At 48.4% G+C, this 15145-nt stretch overlaps 1 protein-coding gene across 1 annotated transcript in view; it reads right to left on the reverse strand.

The window, feature by feature from the left end:
- Nucleotides 1–10820: 10820 nt before the first annotated feature.
- The window catches only part of Dlgap2 (DLG associated protein 2), a 90275-nt gene continuing 85950 nt past the window's right edge, over nt 10821–15145 (reverse strand). The window contains exons 10-11 of the mRNA XM_050136583.1: nt 13797–13949; nt 10821–11039 (exon numbers count right to left, since the gene is read on the reverse strand). Of these exons, the coding sequence (XP_049992540.1) occupies nt 10821–11039; nt 13797–13949 (372 nt within the window). The remainder of the gene's footprint in view (nt 11040–13796; nt 13950–15145) is intronic.

Consider the following 15145-nt stretch of genomic DNA (forward strand, 5'->3'; position numbering starts at 1 on the left):
TGAGTGGGGGGATGAATGAGACTCAGATCCAGTCCCCTGTCTCATCACCTCTGAAAGCTTCCATGGAACTTTCTTCAGAGATGACCTAAGGACAGTTCACAGGCAGCTCCTAATGTTGCTCATGGAATTAAAGCCTCTAGAAAATTTTGGAGTGTCTGGGATAGCTCATATAATTACTTCTCCAAAAATATACTTAACACTTCCAGGGAAAAAGTACAACAACAACAACAATAACCAACACAAACAAAATTTAAAACTCAACCTCTCTGATATAGCTTAAATAATTTATTGTGACTAAGCTTTTGAAACAACTGATAGCTACAGAATTCTGGGGTACAAGAGTCTTGACAGCCCAGGCTAGGGTTCCTCCTTCTTCTGTAAAGAGAGAAGTTCCATGATGCATTTGCAGCTGGGAGCAGTAGCCCATGCCTGCAGTCCTGCCATTCTGGTGGTTGAGGCAGCAGAGTGTCAAGCTCAAGACCAGCTTGGGCTGCATAGTGAGACACTATTTAAGTGTAAAAAACAAAAGAACCAGGAATTGAATTCTAGATGTTAATAAAGGAACCTAAAATAGTCATGGTAGTGCATGCCTGTAATCTCAGTATTTGGAAACTGAGGTAGGAAGACTAGTGTTTCAGTTTTTCTGCTGTGGGATAGTGTTCTTGTTGTACACTGTAAGGATTTTTAACTCATATTTTGGTTTAATAAAATGATGATTGGCCAGTAGTCAGGCGGGGGTGGAGGGGGGCAACCAGACTAGGAGAATTCTGGGAAGAGGAAAGGAAAGGCAGAAACACAGTCTTCAGCTAGATGGAGAGGAAGCAAGATGAGAATGCCTCACTGAGAAAAGGCACCAAACCACATGGTTAAACATGGATAAGAATTATGGGTTGATTTAAGTTGTAAGATCTAGTTAGTAATAAGCCTGAACATTAAGTCAAACAGTTTATAATTAATATAATCTCTGTGTGTTAATTTGGGACTGAATGGCTGTAGGACCAGGCAGGACAGAAACTTTGGTCTGCATTTTTCCTTCCTTCTTTCCTTCTCTCCCCCCCTCCCTCCCTTCATTTTGGATTTTCAAGACAAGGTTTCTCTATGTAGCTCTGGCTGTCCTGAAACTTACTCTGTAGACCAGGCTAGTTTTGAACTCACAGAGATTCACCTGCCTCTGCCTCCCAAGTGCTGGGATTAAAGGCATATGTCACCATGACTTGGCTCCTTGGAAGATCAGTATTTCAAAGCCAGCCCACATAGTGATTTCTAGGCCAGCTTGTGGCACTGAGACTTTATGTCAAAAATGAACAGTCTGGGCTCTTGAGTATCTCCACTCTTCTGGTCTACTGCTGTCTTACAGTGCATCCTGATCTCTTCTTTTGTCTTGCTTCAAATATAATTTCTATGCTACTTTTCAGTCTAATCCTTTCTGGTTAGGATCCGCTGAGGTCTGAAGAACACCGCACAAGTCTCTAGGATATCCAGACTCACCTTAATTAAGATAAAGAAATAAGAGAGAGATATAAACAGGAATTACACGATTGCCTCTTCTAAGGATGCTCACAGTGGATCTCAAGCCAGTCAGCAAAAGCTTCCTGCTTAGTGGGAAACAGTGGCAGTCATCAGATTGTCATCTTGCAGAGGGAGGAAGGGGAGAAAATCAGCAGTGGAAGGTGGGGCGGGGACACAGAGGAAGCCACTGAGGGCATTTGCTGAGTCCCAAGAACTAAAGGAGGAGGGAGGACAATTCTTTCAGAGTCAGGGCCGGATCCTGAGACTGATGGACAAAACACTCTGGGGACATGTCACAGCTAGGATACGGAGGTAGCAGGTCCAGGAGGAGGGGATACATGCTCGCATCACTGAACTCCAGGAGGTAGCACTGTAATATTCCAAATCCAGGCACAGTACATTGGCAGCAACTGGGATGAGGCCAATTGGTGAGTGTGGGTAAGGGCAGAGAGCCACGGGTGACTGATTAGGAAGCCAGGCAACTGAGGAGGGCATGCCAGCTGCCTGTAGCACAGGTGCTTACCCCAACACAGAGTCTCAGTTCCCAAAGGCTTGGGACTTCACAATAGGCCCTGTATTGAGGAGGACGAAGGTAGGTGAAGCGGAGGTAAAACCAGTAGGACAGACTTTCAGAGCCCCAGAGGAGCTGGCTGGATGTGGTGAAGTGCCTACTTTTGGGCTTTTCTGCACCAGTATGCCTGTGTATGCAGAGACTGGGGAAAAGAGCAAGGCCCAGCCAGACAAAAGGCTGGCTTCTGAGACCTACAAGATGGGGGCTGTGTGCTAATGTGAGTTTTAAATGCTCTCTGCATCTTTACTTAATCCTAGCCATGCTAAATGTGTTGCTATAAGACTGATTTTCTTTCACTCTGAGCTCTTAGAGACCTTCCCAGTGTCGTGAAATCATTTGGAAATGGTTTTCAGCTGTCTTGGACACTAATTGTTTGGGCAAAAATCTATGCTGTCGATTTTAAACTCCACCAAAGGCTGTGAGGAACACTTCCAAGAAATACGCATGGCGTGCGTGGGCTGCAGAGCTCAAGCTGGTGAGCATGCTCCAAAATCCCTGCCTCTTTCCCGCAGCGCCTCGGTGAAGTGCTCGCTACCTAATTAAGAAGCAAGTAACCATCCTCAGAGCGTGTTAAGTGACAATAACTAGAGCGCTCACAAGAAGAAGAAAAAAAAAAACTAATACGAATAAGGGCCAGAAATCCCCAGAGTCCTTGCCTTCACAGGGTAGTCCATTCAAAGTGTCAACTATCGGAAATGAGCTGAAACCCTTGAAATTGCTGCAGGTGACATTTCCCAAATATCGCCTCTTGGATTGCTTCTTTTGTGCAATAGATGACTACCTGGTGTGATGGTTTACATGTGTAATCCTGGCACTCAGGATGCAGGGGCAGGAGGAACGGGAGCTGAATATCATCCGTATGTGTGTGTGCATATGGATACACAGATATATATTACCTTTCACTAGAATAGGTTGGTTCTACAGAAGAATTGAGCAGAAAGCTCAAGAGGTTTCTGTTGATCCTTTTCCCTTGTTCTAGTTTTAACTGCTGTGATAAAACATCACGACCTAGTCTACCTAGGGCACGGAACGTTCTCACACCGAGAAGAAATCACAGTGGCAGAGGCTTGGAGCAGCCGGGCACATCACACCCACAGTCAAGGGCAGAGACAGAGATAGATAGATAGATAGATAGATAAATGCACGCACATCAAGCAATCGGTTTCTGTTTCCTGCTCTCATGTAGTTCAGGAGCCAAACTGAGTCTGCTGCTGCCCGCGGTGGCCTTGGTCTTGGCCTTCCTACCTCAATGAAAATAGGTAAGAAAAAGTGTCTCATAGCCATGCCAAGAACATGATGTGGACGGCCCTTCCCTGAGCCTCCCTTCCCCAGGCCACTCTGCTTACCAGAGCTGTCGAAAGACATGCATACATGGTACACGTGTGTTCTCAACTCACTAGGTACAGCCTTAGTTCTTTTCCCTTCCTTTCCCTGAGGCCAGGCCTTAAGTAACCCAGGCTGGCCTCAGACTTGCAGTATAACCAGGAATGGCTTTGAATCCCCGACCCTCCTGCTCCCCCCCCCCCACGTGCACCAGTTCCTCAACTGAATTCCTTACCTGCAAACTTTCAAAGATGAGGACTGTAATGGAGTAAAATAAGCAGAAAGGACTTGCTGATGGAGTCACTCTTACAGTCTCAGCATCCGCACCCTTCATCCTCGCCTTGCTAGCAATTGTCAGCCAGCAGCACCAATCTCACTGGGAGGGTAGGAGATGTCCCCACTCCTCTGCAGGTCACCTGTCGTCTCACCCTCAAGCTGGGTGGAAAGAGGCCAGGGGCTGGGGCAGGGATCAGCAACAGGAAATAGATACTTCCTGTAGGAAGGCTTTGGAGAGGGTGTGGTCTTTCTCCAGGGCTGCTGGGTCACGGTGCCTGGGGGGCTGGAGAGTCCAGCTCAAGGCTTGGTGACTCGGTAACTAGCAAAGGGTAGAAAGGATAGGAGTCTGCTATGAGAATCTCCACTGGGCCGGTAAGACCAGCTGATAACCGGCAACAGAGCGATGGAGGGACAACACAGGGACCAAGCAGGTGGAAGGGATGGAGTCAGGGCTTGGCAGGAAAAACTCCATCTTCATCCTTTAGGAGGGACCTAGAACACATCTGGGCAATGTGGGTCCTTGAGTAGTGGAGCCTTTCTGTCCTTCTACACAAAGGCCTGGGCACTAAGCCCCCAGCAAAAAAAAATAAATTGCAGAGGAAGAGTATAATTTTTCATGTATAAAACCCTGTGATCTATATTTTCTGAATTCAAAATAACACAAAGAATTTACTCTGATACAAGAAAATATTACTTTTCTCAAAAAATTTAATTGCAGAACTATGTACAGGAGGTGAGTATTGGCAATGCAGACATCGAATGAAAGAGGCGTTACTATAGGAGAGTGCTAGGCAACCGCGTTGCCATAGTCACACAAGAGTGGAAAGAAAAGTCACAGAAGAAAACAAAACAAAACAAGCAATCTTTTAAAAATGGCTTAAAATAACGACAGATTATTAGCGAGGAGGAAGAAACTGTGTTGGCAATGAGAAACACATCAGATAGGGCCCTGCATGCTGGGAAATAGAATTTATCAAAAGAACCCAAAAAAGCATGAGTAAGAGAATTACATAAAATAGTTTCGTTCTGGTGAATGTAACTCTGTACAGTTGGAATATTTGGCACTCTGTCGATCCTGGTCGTGGGTATTATTTTATATGTATCTTTATTTATATATATTTATATACTTTTAACCTTGAACTAAAATTGCTAGTCTCCTGCTCTAGCATTCCTTGGATCCCTATAGGAGGCATTAAACTCAGTCCTTAGGCCACACCTGGGTATTTTGGCACATAGTATGGAGGGTGGGTAGAGGGTTGTATCTCTACAGGAGGGTACCTGGCCAGAGGTAACTGGCTTATCGTTGGGAATAAGTAGCCCGGTTCTCGATGCTCATTAGGGGAAAACCTTCCTAAATGCAGCAAACCAACCGAAAATGGAGGGAGGGTGACAATTCTTGTGGAGCCCTTTGTAGGTGATGGCGGGAGTTGGGTGGAGAACGAGGGTTTATGGACAAGTGGCTTCCTAAGGTCCCACAATCAACTTTGGCTTCCGTCATTGGATGTGCAGACATGCATCCGAGTCCCCCCACGGAGACCACTGCTCAAAAGACAAACACAGTTCGCAAACCCTGCCTTAACTTCCTCTGTGGCCATCTCTTTTGCGCCGCCCATGGGAAGTCTTGGAGCCCAAGTCTTTCAAATTCAGAATAAGCACCAATGATTGAGAGTCTCCTAAAATCTAAGAAAACTGGGAGTAAACCACTGTTACCTTGGTTTGTGTGTATACAAAAATCTTTTAAAAAGTAGTAGTTTTGTAGGTAACTTATATGTCCTCTGTAACGGAGTCAGCTGTCAGCAGCTGAGACGGAAACAGGGTCTTCTATTTTTTTTTTTTTTAAACATTGGATCAAAACGCCAGAGTTAGGACAGCAACTCATCACAAGGTGGTGTTTTTCAGTGTGGCAAGAACGGAAAGGCTTCTTCAGTGTCTGTGTGCTCATCTCTGCAGTGGGCAGGGGGATGATGGCAAAGCGGGGACTTGGGGTGGTGTTCACACCTCCACGGCGACTGTGCCGCAGGGCTGGGTCCCTTCCGGTGCACTCTGCACGCACAGCCTTCTGTTTCCCGGGAAGAACTGTCCTCTTGTTACTGTCCTGCAGAGCTAACCTCTGTTCATCTCATTCAGGAGGGAGCTGAGCTGACGGGATGGTGAGGACATAGCCCAGTTCTCGGTGGTGGTATTGGTTCTTGTTCATGGGTGGGTAGAGAAATTGAAGTCACAGCCAGCAGGAAAAAGAAGTCCTTGGTGATTGTGTTCCATATCTGTGCTTCTCTGCATCCTTGTTTGACCTCCTGCCTACGCAGGACAGGACCCTAAAGCAAATATCCCTGCCTGTTGTGCCCTCGCTGGCTCTGCCAGCTTCCAGCACAGAGTGGGGCCACAAAACACATATGGAGTCAGAGCATAAATTCCAAACAATACACATTCACTATAGACCTCTAAGCTCTAAGATGCCGGAGGCTGTATGTCACCCATCCTTACATTATGTGTGTCTGTGAGGGAGGTAGGGAAAGTAACACTAATGCCACATGGAAAACGGGGGGACCTGAGTAAAAACAGGTTACTAGCCATTGCAGGTATAAGTTCTGGCAGCTTGGCTGGGCCTCAGGGCTTCCGGCACCTTCTTGTTGACGTCCCAAACTTCCTGCAGCTACTCTGTGTAGAGGGCATTGAGCCTGACAGGGAAGTGCACCGCCTTCAGCTGGCTGCACCTCTCTGCTCAACTCCCCCCAGGCAGCACAGGCTGCACCAGGGTACAGGGATGACTTCTTCGGCTGATGTGGCACGCTCGTTGATGGGCAGCAATGGGATAAGTTAGTGCAAAGTTCACGGCTCACCAGTGCAGCTGAGGCCACTGCAAATCAGAGGCAATTATAGTCTTGATCTCTTAAGCCTGCGGTTTACTGGTTTTGAACCCCAGCGTTTGAACCAAACCTACTTAGATGTATAAACGGTGAGTGGGCAGAAAAAAAGAAACGCCTTAAAACTTCCTGCGAGCATAGTTTGAAAACTACAAAAATGATACGGGTAACTATGAGGGTAGCGATACGTTAAATTTGCAGTAATAACACGAAGACACCCACGGCTGGAGAAGAAAGTGGCGGGGCGAGGCGAGCACACAAAGGCCTGTGACTTGGGGACGCATGTCTGTGTTCTGTGATTCAAGCCTGTAGCTGGTGGGTGAGCACAGCTTCAGTGTCCTCCTATGCCCAGTGTTGCTCCAGACAGTCCGCTTCCTTCAAGCCAGATACAGGTCCTTAGGGGACTGCTGCTGCCCCTCCGATAGCTGAGGGAGTTCCTCTGCCATCAGCAGGTACAGTCCTGATAACTCGTTAGCCTGAGTCTATCTGAACCGCCGCGTGTCAGCTTCTGTCCATGTGGACGTCCTGGAGTTGTGGCCGGGGAACCTGAGCAAGGTGACTGAGTCTGCAGGAGAAAGCAGCTGAAACCTGACCTGTGTGCCCATCGGAAGGTGACTGGCTTCCAGCTCTTCAGAGACACCAGAAGGCTGCCTCACACCTGATTATCCCACAATCAGTTACTAAGTTCAGCCCGTGTCTCTTTTTCACTGTACCCCATCTCTGCTGCCCAAAGTTTTGGACCAAGACTGGGTATGATGGTGCGTGTCTGTTATCCCAGCACCCAGGAGAAAGAGACAGAACAGTTGAAAATCTGAGGCTAGCCTGGACTATACACAGTGAGACTCTGTCTTCAAAAAGAAAACAAACAAACAAAAGGTTGGCCCAAACCAGACAGCGGTTTCTAAGGCAAGGAGTTCTATGGTTGCTACAGGCACTGGGCCACGTGTCCATGGTGTCACCGTATTCACCGCAGATATCTCAACCTGGGGTCCTGGGGTTGGGATGGGTAGCGCAGAGGCGTCAGATTTAAGTTAGGGTGGTTAAAAACAGCGTTTGCTCAATATGCTAACAAAAGGCAGAAGTAAAGATGGGGTGAACTGAGAGAGACACCCCAAGAAACAGGATCCATCATATGCCTTGTGTACTCTATTGTTCTAGTCATACCTTGGACCTTTCCATAAAGGCTGGCTGCAAGAGCGCCTCTGCTTTGCAGCTTGTGGTTTTGTCGATTTTTCTGACACAGGCAGAAATAATTTGTATTTTTTTTTCTTAACAAGGATTTACTTCCTATGAAATGCTTGAAGCCTTCAGATGTGGCTTAAAAGTGTGGGCATTTCCTTTCCAGCAAGGTGCTTTCTGGGTATAAAATAAGTTGGCTCCTTTCTACAACATTCTAGGGTGGTGATAAAAATATATAGGAACCATGATCACAACAGGAGCAAATGGAGACGCCTGGAAAAGTTCCCGATCCTCTTGTTCCTCAGTTGCACTTTTTCTTCTGGTCCTGCTTTCCAGCTGTGCTTCCCACAGTGGAGTCCACAACAGCCTGCCGGTGTGAGGAAGTCTCTCCAACTGCTGGTGGCATCTCTAGGAACATGGGTGGCTGTTACAGGTAACACGGACGGCGCCGTGTGACAACCATATCTCTGTACCAGTTTTTTTTTTTTTTTTTCATTAATGTCCTGTTTTGGATGAGATGAGAGGACCACAGGAGAACTCCACACCAAAACCCTCCTGAAAGCAACCGGAATAAAGGAGCTGGAGGGGCGGCATGCACACGCGACCAACGCAGTCTGCCTTGGCTTGGATGCTGCAGTGTAAACATGGCTTATCTGGTTCCACAGCAGTGTCGCCCGCAGGAGAAAGGAAGGCATTGCACTTACGAGGGGACGCGAACAGCTAACACGCCATCAGAACTAGCAGCAGGTGTTGGTTCGGTCATTAAATAATCTTTGGAACCGAGTAAACCAGATAGGGACACATATTTTTCTTTTTTTCCACTTCAAAGAGGGGCCACCCTGCAACTCAGGGAAGGGAGATTTGTTTAGCAAGGGGAAGCGTAGGCCAAAGACTTTGGGTGCGGTCAGGTGAAGACTGAATATAGGCAACATAATTAACCAAAATCTAATGGATACTTTGTTCAAGTTGGGTCCATAGAGTTCTGGGTTTAAGACAAATAATGATTGTCTAGTGTTACAATTTGTTTCTACCTATGCCGTGTACATTTGAGGAAACGACAGGAACGGCTGCCAGACAGCCTCATGGGTGTGGGCAGCAGGGACATTTGCAGCCTGCATTTCCTTCAGCTAGGAGATGGACATCAGATCTGCTTGCCTCTGATTCCTTCTAGATTGTTCCTCTAGGATACACCACTTTCCAAATCGCAAGTAACAGTGCTTACGATCTAGTCTTCTTTTTTTAAAACACGGTGGCATGAATACAGGAGGGAGCATCACTGTTGAATGCTATTCAGGATTTACATGATTTATTTAGGTAGAAAATGCTTCGAACACTCTGGGGAAACAGGGTTCAGTGATAGAAGAATATTTTGGGGAATTTTTTTTTTGCATTTTTAAAGGATATACATTCGTATGATTTTTGCGTCCAAATATATTTTAAGGCTGTTTGGTAAAATATATACCAGATACAAGGCTCGGTTTATAGGGTTTTGCTATTACAGGGGATTCTTAACTACTCAGCTTTATAAAAAAGTAAAACTTTGAGGCCTGACATGCTGTAACATCAACCGTGCCCACCCATGCGTAGTGAATGTAGAGGATGAGGAAGAGGCCGGTGTCGTCTTAGCAACGCCCCAGCTGCAAGGCTGCCTCGCTGGGTACCCACGCAGTGACCAGAGGGGACCTTGGGGACGGTTTAAAGTGCGAGCCACTGGGAAAACACAAAGTACGACAGGGGTGTCGAAAGCTTTGCTCCTATGGCCAAGTGCTTGGTGCTCCTTACGCATTAGGAGGGAAGACCTGGGATGGGGTGGAACCCTGCCTGGACTTGAACAACAAAGAACTCTGAGATCAGGGCCACGGGCAATTTGATGGCTCTGAGCACGTAAATATAATCTACCCGAAGCCGGTTAATCAGAGCCAACCTCTCCCTTCTCGGCACCCTCTGAGTCATGACTACTGATAACCTTCCTTCAGTTCCACAGTTGGAAATCCCCATGCATGACCTTTCCCCCACCCCCTTCCCGTCTAACACAGGCAAGAAATATATTCTTAACTTCAGCAGTACTGCATAGGACCAAAAGAACTCTGGAAAAATACAAGTATAAACTAGTCTTTTTTTTTTTTTTTCTTCTTTACCATTTTAACTGATATACTTACCACTCACATTCATAGTTCCTATACGGCTTACAACATCACAACTGTCATCAGAAACAAGCAAACTCCTGTCAAGGTGCCCTGGGAAAGTCAAGTGATAGCAGGTTGAGGACGCATGTGACATACGGGTAAAGCACATGGAGCGTAGGCAGCGAACTCTTAAAAAATGCTATGTGTAATGGTTTGAGTTACGAAGGGATAAAAATGACCACTTCTTAGTTTTTCCCCTCTCTGTATTCTCTGGGCTCCTGCCAGCCCTTTCCAGGGGTCCCTCTCTTAGGGGAACATTCAGCTTAGCTTTGAATATAAATTAAGATTCTATGCTAGATTTTTTTTGGGGGGTGGGTTAGCCTTGTCATTTCCTTTTGGAAAAACACATGGTGGGGACATTGGAGAGACCCTTTTCTGTCATCACAAATGTCAGCCAAGGAACCCAGTGCTTCCTGGGGTGGCAGGGCTAGTGAGGACAGCAGGGGCTTGGGACAGCTCAGCTGGGGACAGTAACTCAGATGAGAGGGAACAGGTTTGTCTGTCTTTCCTGCCCTTCGAAGTGTAGCACCTTCCACTTGGATGTCTAATGCCTCTCGGAGTGGGGAGATGCACCCGTTTGTAGTGACCTCTAGTTACCACACAATTTATAAAAATATAAATAACAAAGAGAAAGCTAGGTTCCATCTCCAGAGGCCACCAGGTGGCCCTCTGCGAACAGGGAGGCAAGTCGGGGCTCACCAAGCCCGTTCGTCAGCGCCGATGTCCTTCCGAGTCGATCTTGCCATGAGCTCAGCAAAACTAGGAATCGGAGCGTCCACGGTCTACGGTGCAGAGAACACGGCAAGGGCGAATCCGGTGGAGGGTGAGACAGAAACTACCAGGTAGGCAATAAACTGTACAAGTGTTTCGCGTAGTGGAACAAAACCGGGCGCGTGTGGCCACCTCTGGCCCTCAGAGCCGAGTCTGGGCCTCGGGGATGTAGATCTCAATGCTGTCGGCCCTCTCGGCGGCCGAGTCCTGGCGGAAGGAGGCGGCTCTCTTGGCTGCCATGAGCCGACGCCGGGCTTCTTGGCGCTGTCGGTCTGGCAGGTCCAGGGACTTTTCCCTTGTGATGGGGAATTTCCCCTTGGGGGGCTTCTTTGGTATTGGAGGGGGGATCTTCCTTTCTTCCTGAAAAGCATCACAAGTCACAGAGGTCAGAGGTCAGAGAGGGTCATGGAGAGGTCATGGAGGCAAGTGAAGATGAGAGGAGAAAGATGAGTGGGGAAGGCCAGAGGGGAGCTTGGGGAACATCAGGAGAGCGGTCCTGAGGGGAGGGGAGGGAGGTCATGGGGGAAGCAGAAGGAGGTCAGAGGAGAGACGGGAGGGGCCATGGCAAGGTGGGAGAGAAGGGAGGGCAAGCCATGAGGTGGTCAGAGGAAGGTGGAGGGGAGGACCCTAAATGCTGAGTTCTGGAGTCCTGGTTCATCCAGCTTCTGTCTGATCCCCTGCCCCTGCCAAGTTCCCTCCACTGATGCCCAACGAGGCAGCTTCATCTTACACCACTCCTTATTTATTTTTTTGGGGGGGTCACCTTTCTAAACTTTCTAATTTTTCAGTGGAGACTGAGGTGTTTGGGGCCGAATCTACAAATTAAGAAAATAAACGGCACCTGGACACAGACATTCCCCTAGCTCTGGCAAACTGGAGTGCACCCTCAGCCCCATACTTTCCAAAGCAGCATCCTACCTGAGTGGTAGTGAGCGTCTTGAGGGAATGTGGACGTGGTTGCCTGATGTTTGTGGGGCAGGATACATGCTCACGAAAACGATTTTATGTGGGCAGGAGCCCCATAGGTCCCTCAGCCAACTTCTCAACCATGAGCCTAAACCCACACTGACTTTATTGTGAGCACATTCATAATTACACATCTATGCAGATATTTCCATCAGCTTTGAGGCGCAAACAATTCATATCCAAAAACACAGGCATCTCCAGAGAGATAACGTGGACAAACTGGAAACACACATAATGCAGAAGGCTCGCAAACTCTTTAGTGAAGAGCTTGCATTCTGTGACAGTATTCCTGAAGGCAAATCTGGACCTACCCTGGACATTGTGAGACTCCTCCTGCCTAAGCAGAGAGCTCTCGCCTGACTCTTCAGGCTTGAGATGCGTTTGGTCCCGGAAGCAGGGTAGTGTGTGCCCATGCCCACAGTGGCATGCTGGCAAAAGCGAGATGCTGTCTCGGTATCTGACATTTCTTCCCGAGGCTGGAAGTCATGGCCCACTCCCGACTTCTTAAGCTACTTAAGAAATGTAACTCTCTCATGAAGCACACAGCTGCTCATCTCTCGCCTCCTTTCTTGGGGCTCTGAACTGCACGCCTGTGACAGAAAAACTCCCCGTGAGCTCCCTGTGCAAGGGGCTTCAGAGCCCACAGGCTGCAGCAGAGGGGCAGGGGGAAATAGGAGCCTTGCAAAGCTTGGGACTCTGTCTTCAGAAGTTACTAGAAGGGGCAAGCTTTCCTTTAAGGTGTGAACCTGCCACTCTGCACTGGGGTGAGTGTCCTGAGCAAGAACATATTTCCCAGGAGACTTGTTCCAGGGGGCTTCTGCTTGCCCATCGGTCCCAGAGGGGCAGCTGCCTGCATGGGGGCTGGATTGGGGAGCACTGCTTTCAACATTCCACTCTTGGGCCATCTTCTAATGGCCCTCAGAATCATGGGAGTGTTCCCACACCCCTCCCATTATTTGGTGGGAGGAGTTTGTTCATTGCTCTCAGGGACATCTACGGCTGCTGGCTTTAAGCCCCACTGATTACCAGCCGTGTCTCTGAGGAAGTCCAAACAGTGAGGCGTGTGCCCTCGCTGGCTTTCATCCCAATCACTTAGCTACCCACATTCTCGCTCACACATTAAACAGTACTTCCCTTAACTATTATTAGTCTATTTTCCTGGCAACTTTGTTCTATTTCATTTGGACACAGAGTCTCACTATTTATTCTAGGCTGGCCACAAACCTATAATCCTCCTGCCTCAGCTTCTCAATTTTGGGAATTCAGGCATATACAGCTACATCTGATTGGAGCCTCATAAAAGAAACGTGTATTTCGTGTGTATATGGGTGCATGCCTGTGTGTGGGTGTACTCACTCCACAGTGAACCTGTGGAGATGAGAGGGCACCTTGTAGGAGTTGGTTCTCTCCTCCCACCGTGGAGGTCATGGGTCAGGCTCAGAGCTTCAAGTTTAGTGGCAAACACCCTTACCCCTCTAGCTGTACCTCAGTTGAATGGACGCTATCTGTGTAGGAAATCCAGATCATGATGACGTCTCTGGGGAGCCTGTAGGTGGGTGCATGTCCTGCTGACTTAGACTGCGTCCTAGCACGCTCCTGAGATGACGTCACCACTAAGCAGAGAGCCGACATTCAGACTGGGTGCCCATTTTCAGCCTACTGAAGGATGGGGCTCTAGAGGAAGAACACACCCTCAGCCTGCTTGAAAAGATTTCAGCGCTGTCTTGTCCTTCGCTCCCCACATGCCCCAGGGAAGGATATTTGAATAGAAGATTGTCATCTTAGCCAGATCTGAGATCTTACCTGTGGGAGGTCCTCTCAATACAACCCAAGCAGGAGTCAGATGAAAATGAGCCAGGTTTTATCACTGGAGGAAGCTAGATTATAGATGCTGGGATCTTTGGTGGTGTCTCTGAGATGTTTGTGCACTGGAGATACAGTAAGACACCCGCTGCTAGCCACACAGCCAGGACGCCCATTCTATTTGTGCATGTGCTACACACACACACACACACACACACACACACACACACACACACGAAATTTGATCCTGTATCCACAACTATAGGTGGACAAGTTGGCGAATTGGCTGTTGTACAGTAAGAAGCCCACATGCACAGAGCTCAAGACCACAGCACGTGACTTCATTACCTTTCTTTCGGGCGATTCTATTATCTTCCAGTCGTTGAGCTTCAGCTGGTGCAGCTCATCGAACTTCATGCTGACATCTTCCACAGACAGCTGCAGCATATCCCAGTAGCCGGCCAGGTCCTGCGATGTTGGCCTTGGCATGGCGCTGGGGTCCTGGGGACACACAGGGAAGTTACAGGGCCTGCTCTTTCTTTTTCTGTCACTCAGGGACGGAGGAGGAGGAGCTCCACTCATTTGAAACACAACAGCAGATGCTCTCTCCATGACCCTATCCAAGTTAACCTCAGCCCAGGTGCGGGGTGGGGCAGCAGCTTAGAAGAAAGCAGGGTTAACCCTTCAGTGTTTCAGCTTGGGATTCCCGGGGGCTGGGATGCTCAGTGGGTAGATACTTCCCAAGTATGCACTTGGGTTTCCTGGGTTACTCCCTTCAAGCAGTTCGCAGCTCATAGACACAGTCGAGCCTTGTAACTGACGCGGGAGGAACAGGGCCGCGCGTGTCTGGTGGCGAGACCGCTGGGAGCGGCCACGTATTTCATGGTGTTTATTTTGATGGGGCCAGCTCTACTTCTGAGGATCAAGTATGACTTCAGAGGTAATTTAGTTTCCTCCCATGCAGAGCCAAGTCAGTCTCTTAAAGGAACAGGGGAATCAAGAACCAGCAACCCCCCTCCCTCCCCCACAGCTTAGCCTGCTCAAGGGGCGCCACTCAGCCATCCACAGGAGCCCCTGGGCTGGTTCTGTGTCCAAGATGCATGCTGTTTCTGCACAATTTTGGTCCACTTAGTTCTTGCGCTGACAATCAAGTGCCGATTCTGCATGTGGTTCCCTGGATTGAGTGTGAGGTTGGCTCGTACTGTGGCCTCACACAACAGACATTTGCTTGTACTTAAACCAGCCAACGTTCAATAGTGTAGTTCAAGTTGAACATTGGTTCACGTTTTTTTTAGCCTGAGTTGATGCTCACATAGAAACTATACCGTTAGGCACCACTGAATTCTCACAGGCACCCAAATAGCAGCCCATGGCACCAGGGAGGGTCATGGGGGCTGGTGGGGGGTGGCGGGAATAGAAAGTGAACTCACAATGTGTTCCTCCTAAGTAGGATCCAGAGCTGGGTTTGGCTGTTTGAGCCTGTTCTTATATTGAACCACTAGAGGGCGCTCTCTGTCCATGCTGAAGCAGCTTTTAAGCGCCCTGATAATTCTGTCTTGTTCTGCTTGAGTACTCGTGGAGGCTACACTGTAGCTATTGCTACACTGCACAAATTCAAGACCTGTACAACTTTGGGACACCTGGGTGGGGCTGGCTTTCCAGAGGGTGTCCTCCCTCCCTCCCTCCCTCCCTCCCTC

This window comes from Alexandromys fortis, unplaced genomic scaffold (assembly GCF_014885135.2).
Source record: "Alexandromys fortis isolate MF-2015 unplaced genomic scaffold, M_Fortis_MF-2015_v1.1 scaffold_3, whole genome shotgun sequence".
NCBI classification, from domain to species: domain Eukaryota; kingdom Metazoa; phylum Chordata; class Mammalia; order Rodentia; family Cricetidae; genus Alexandromys; species Alexandromys fortis.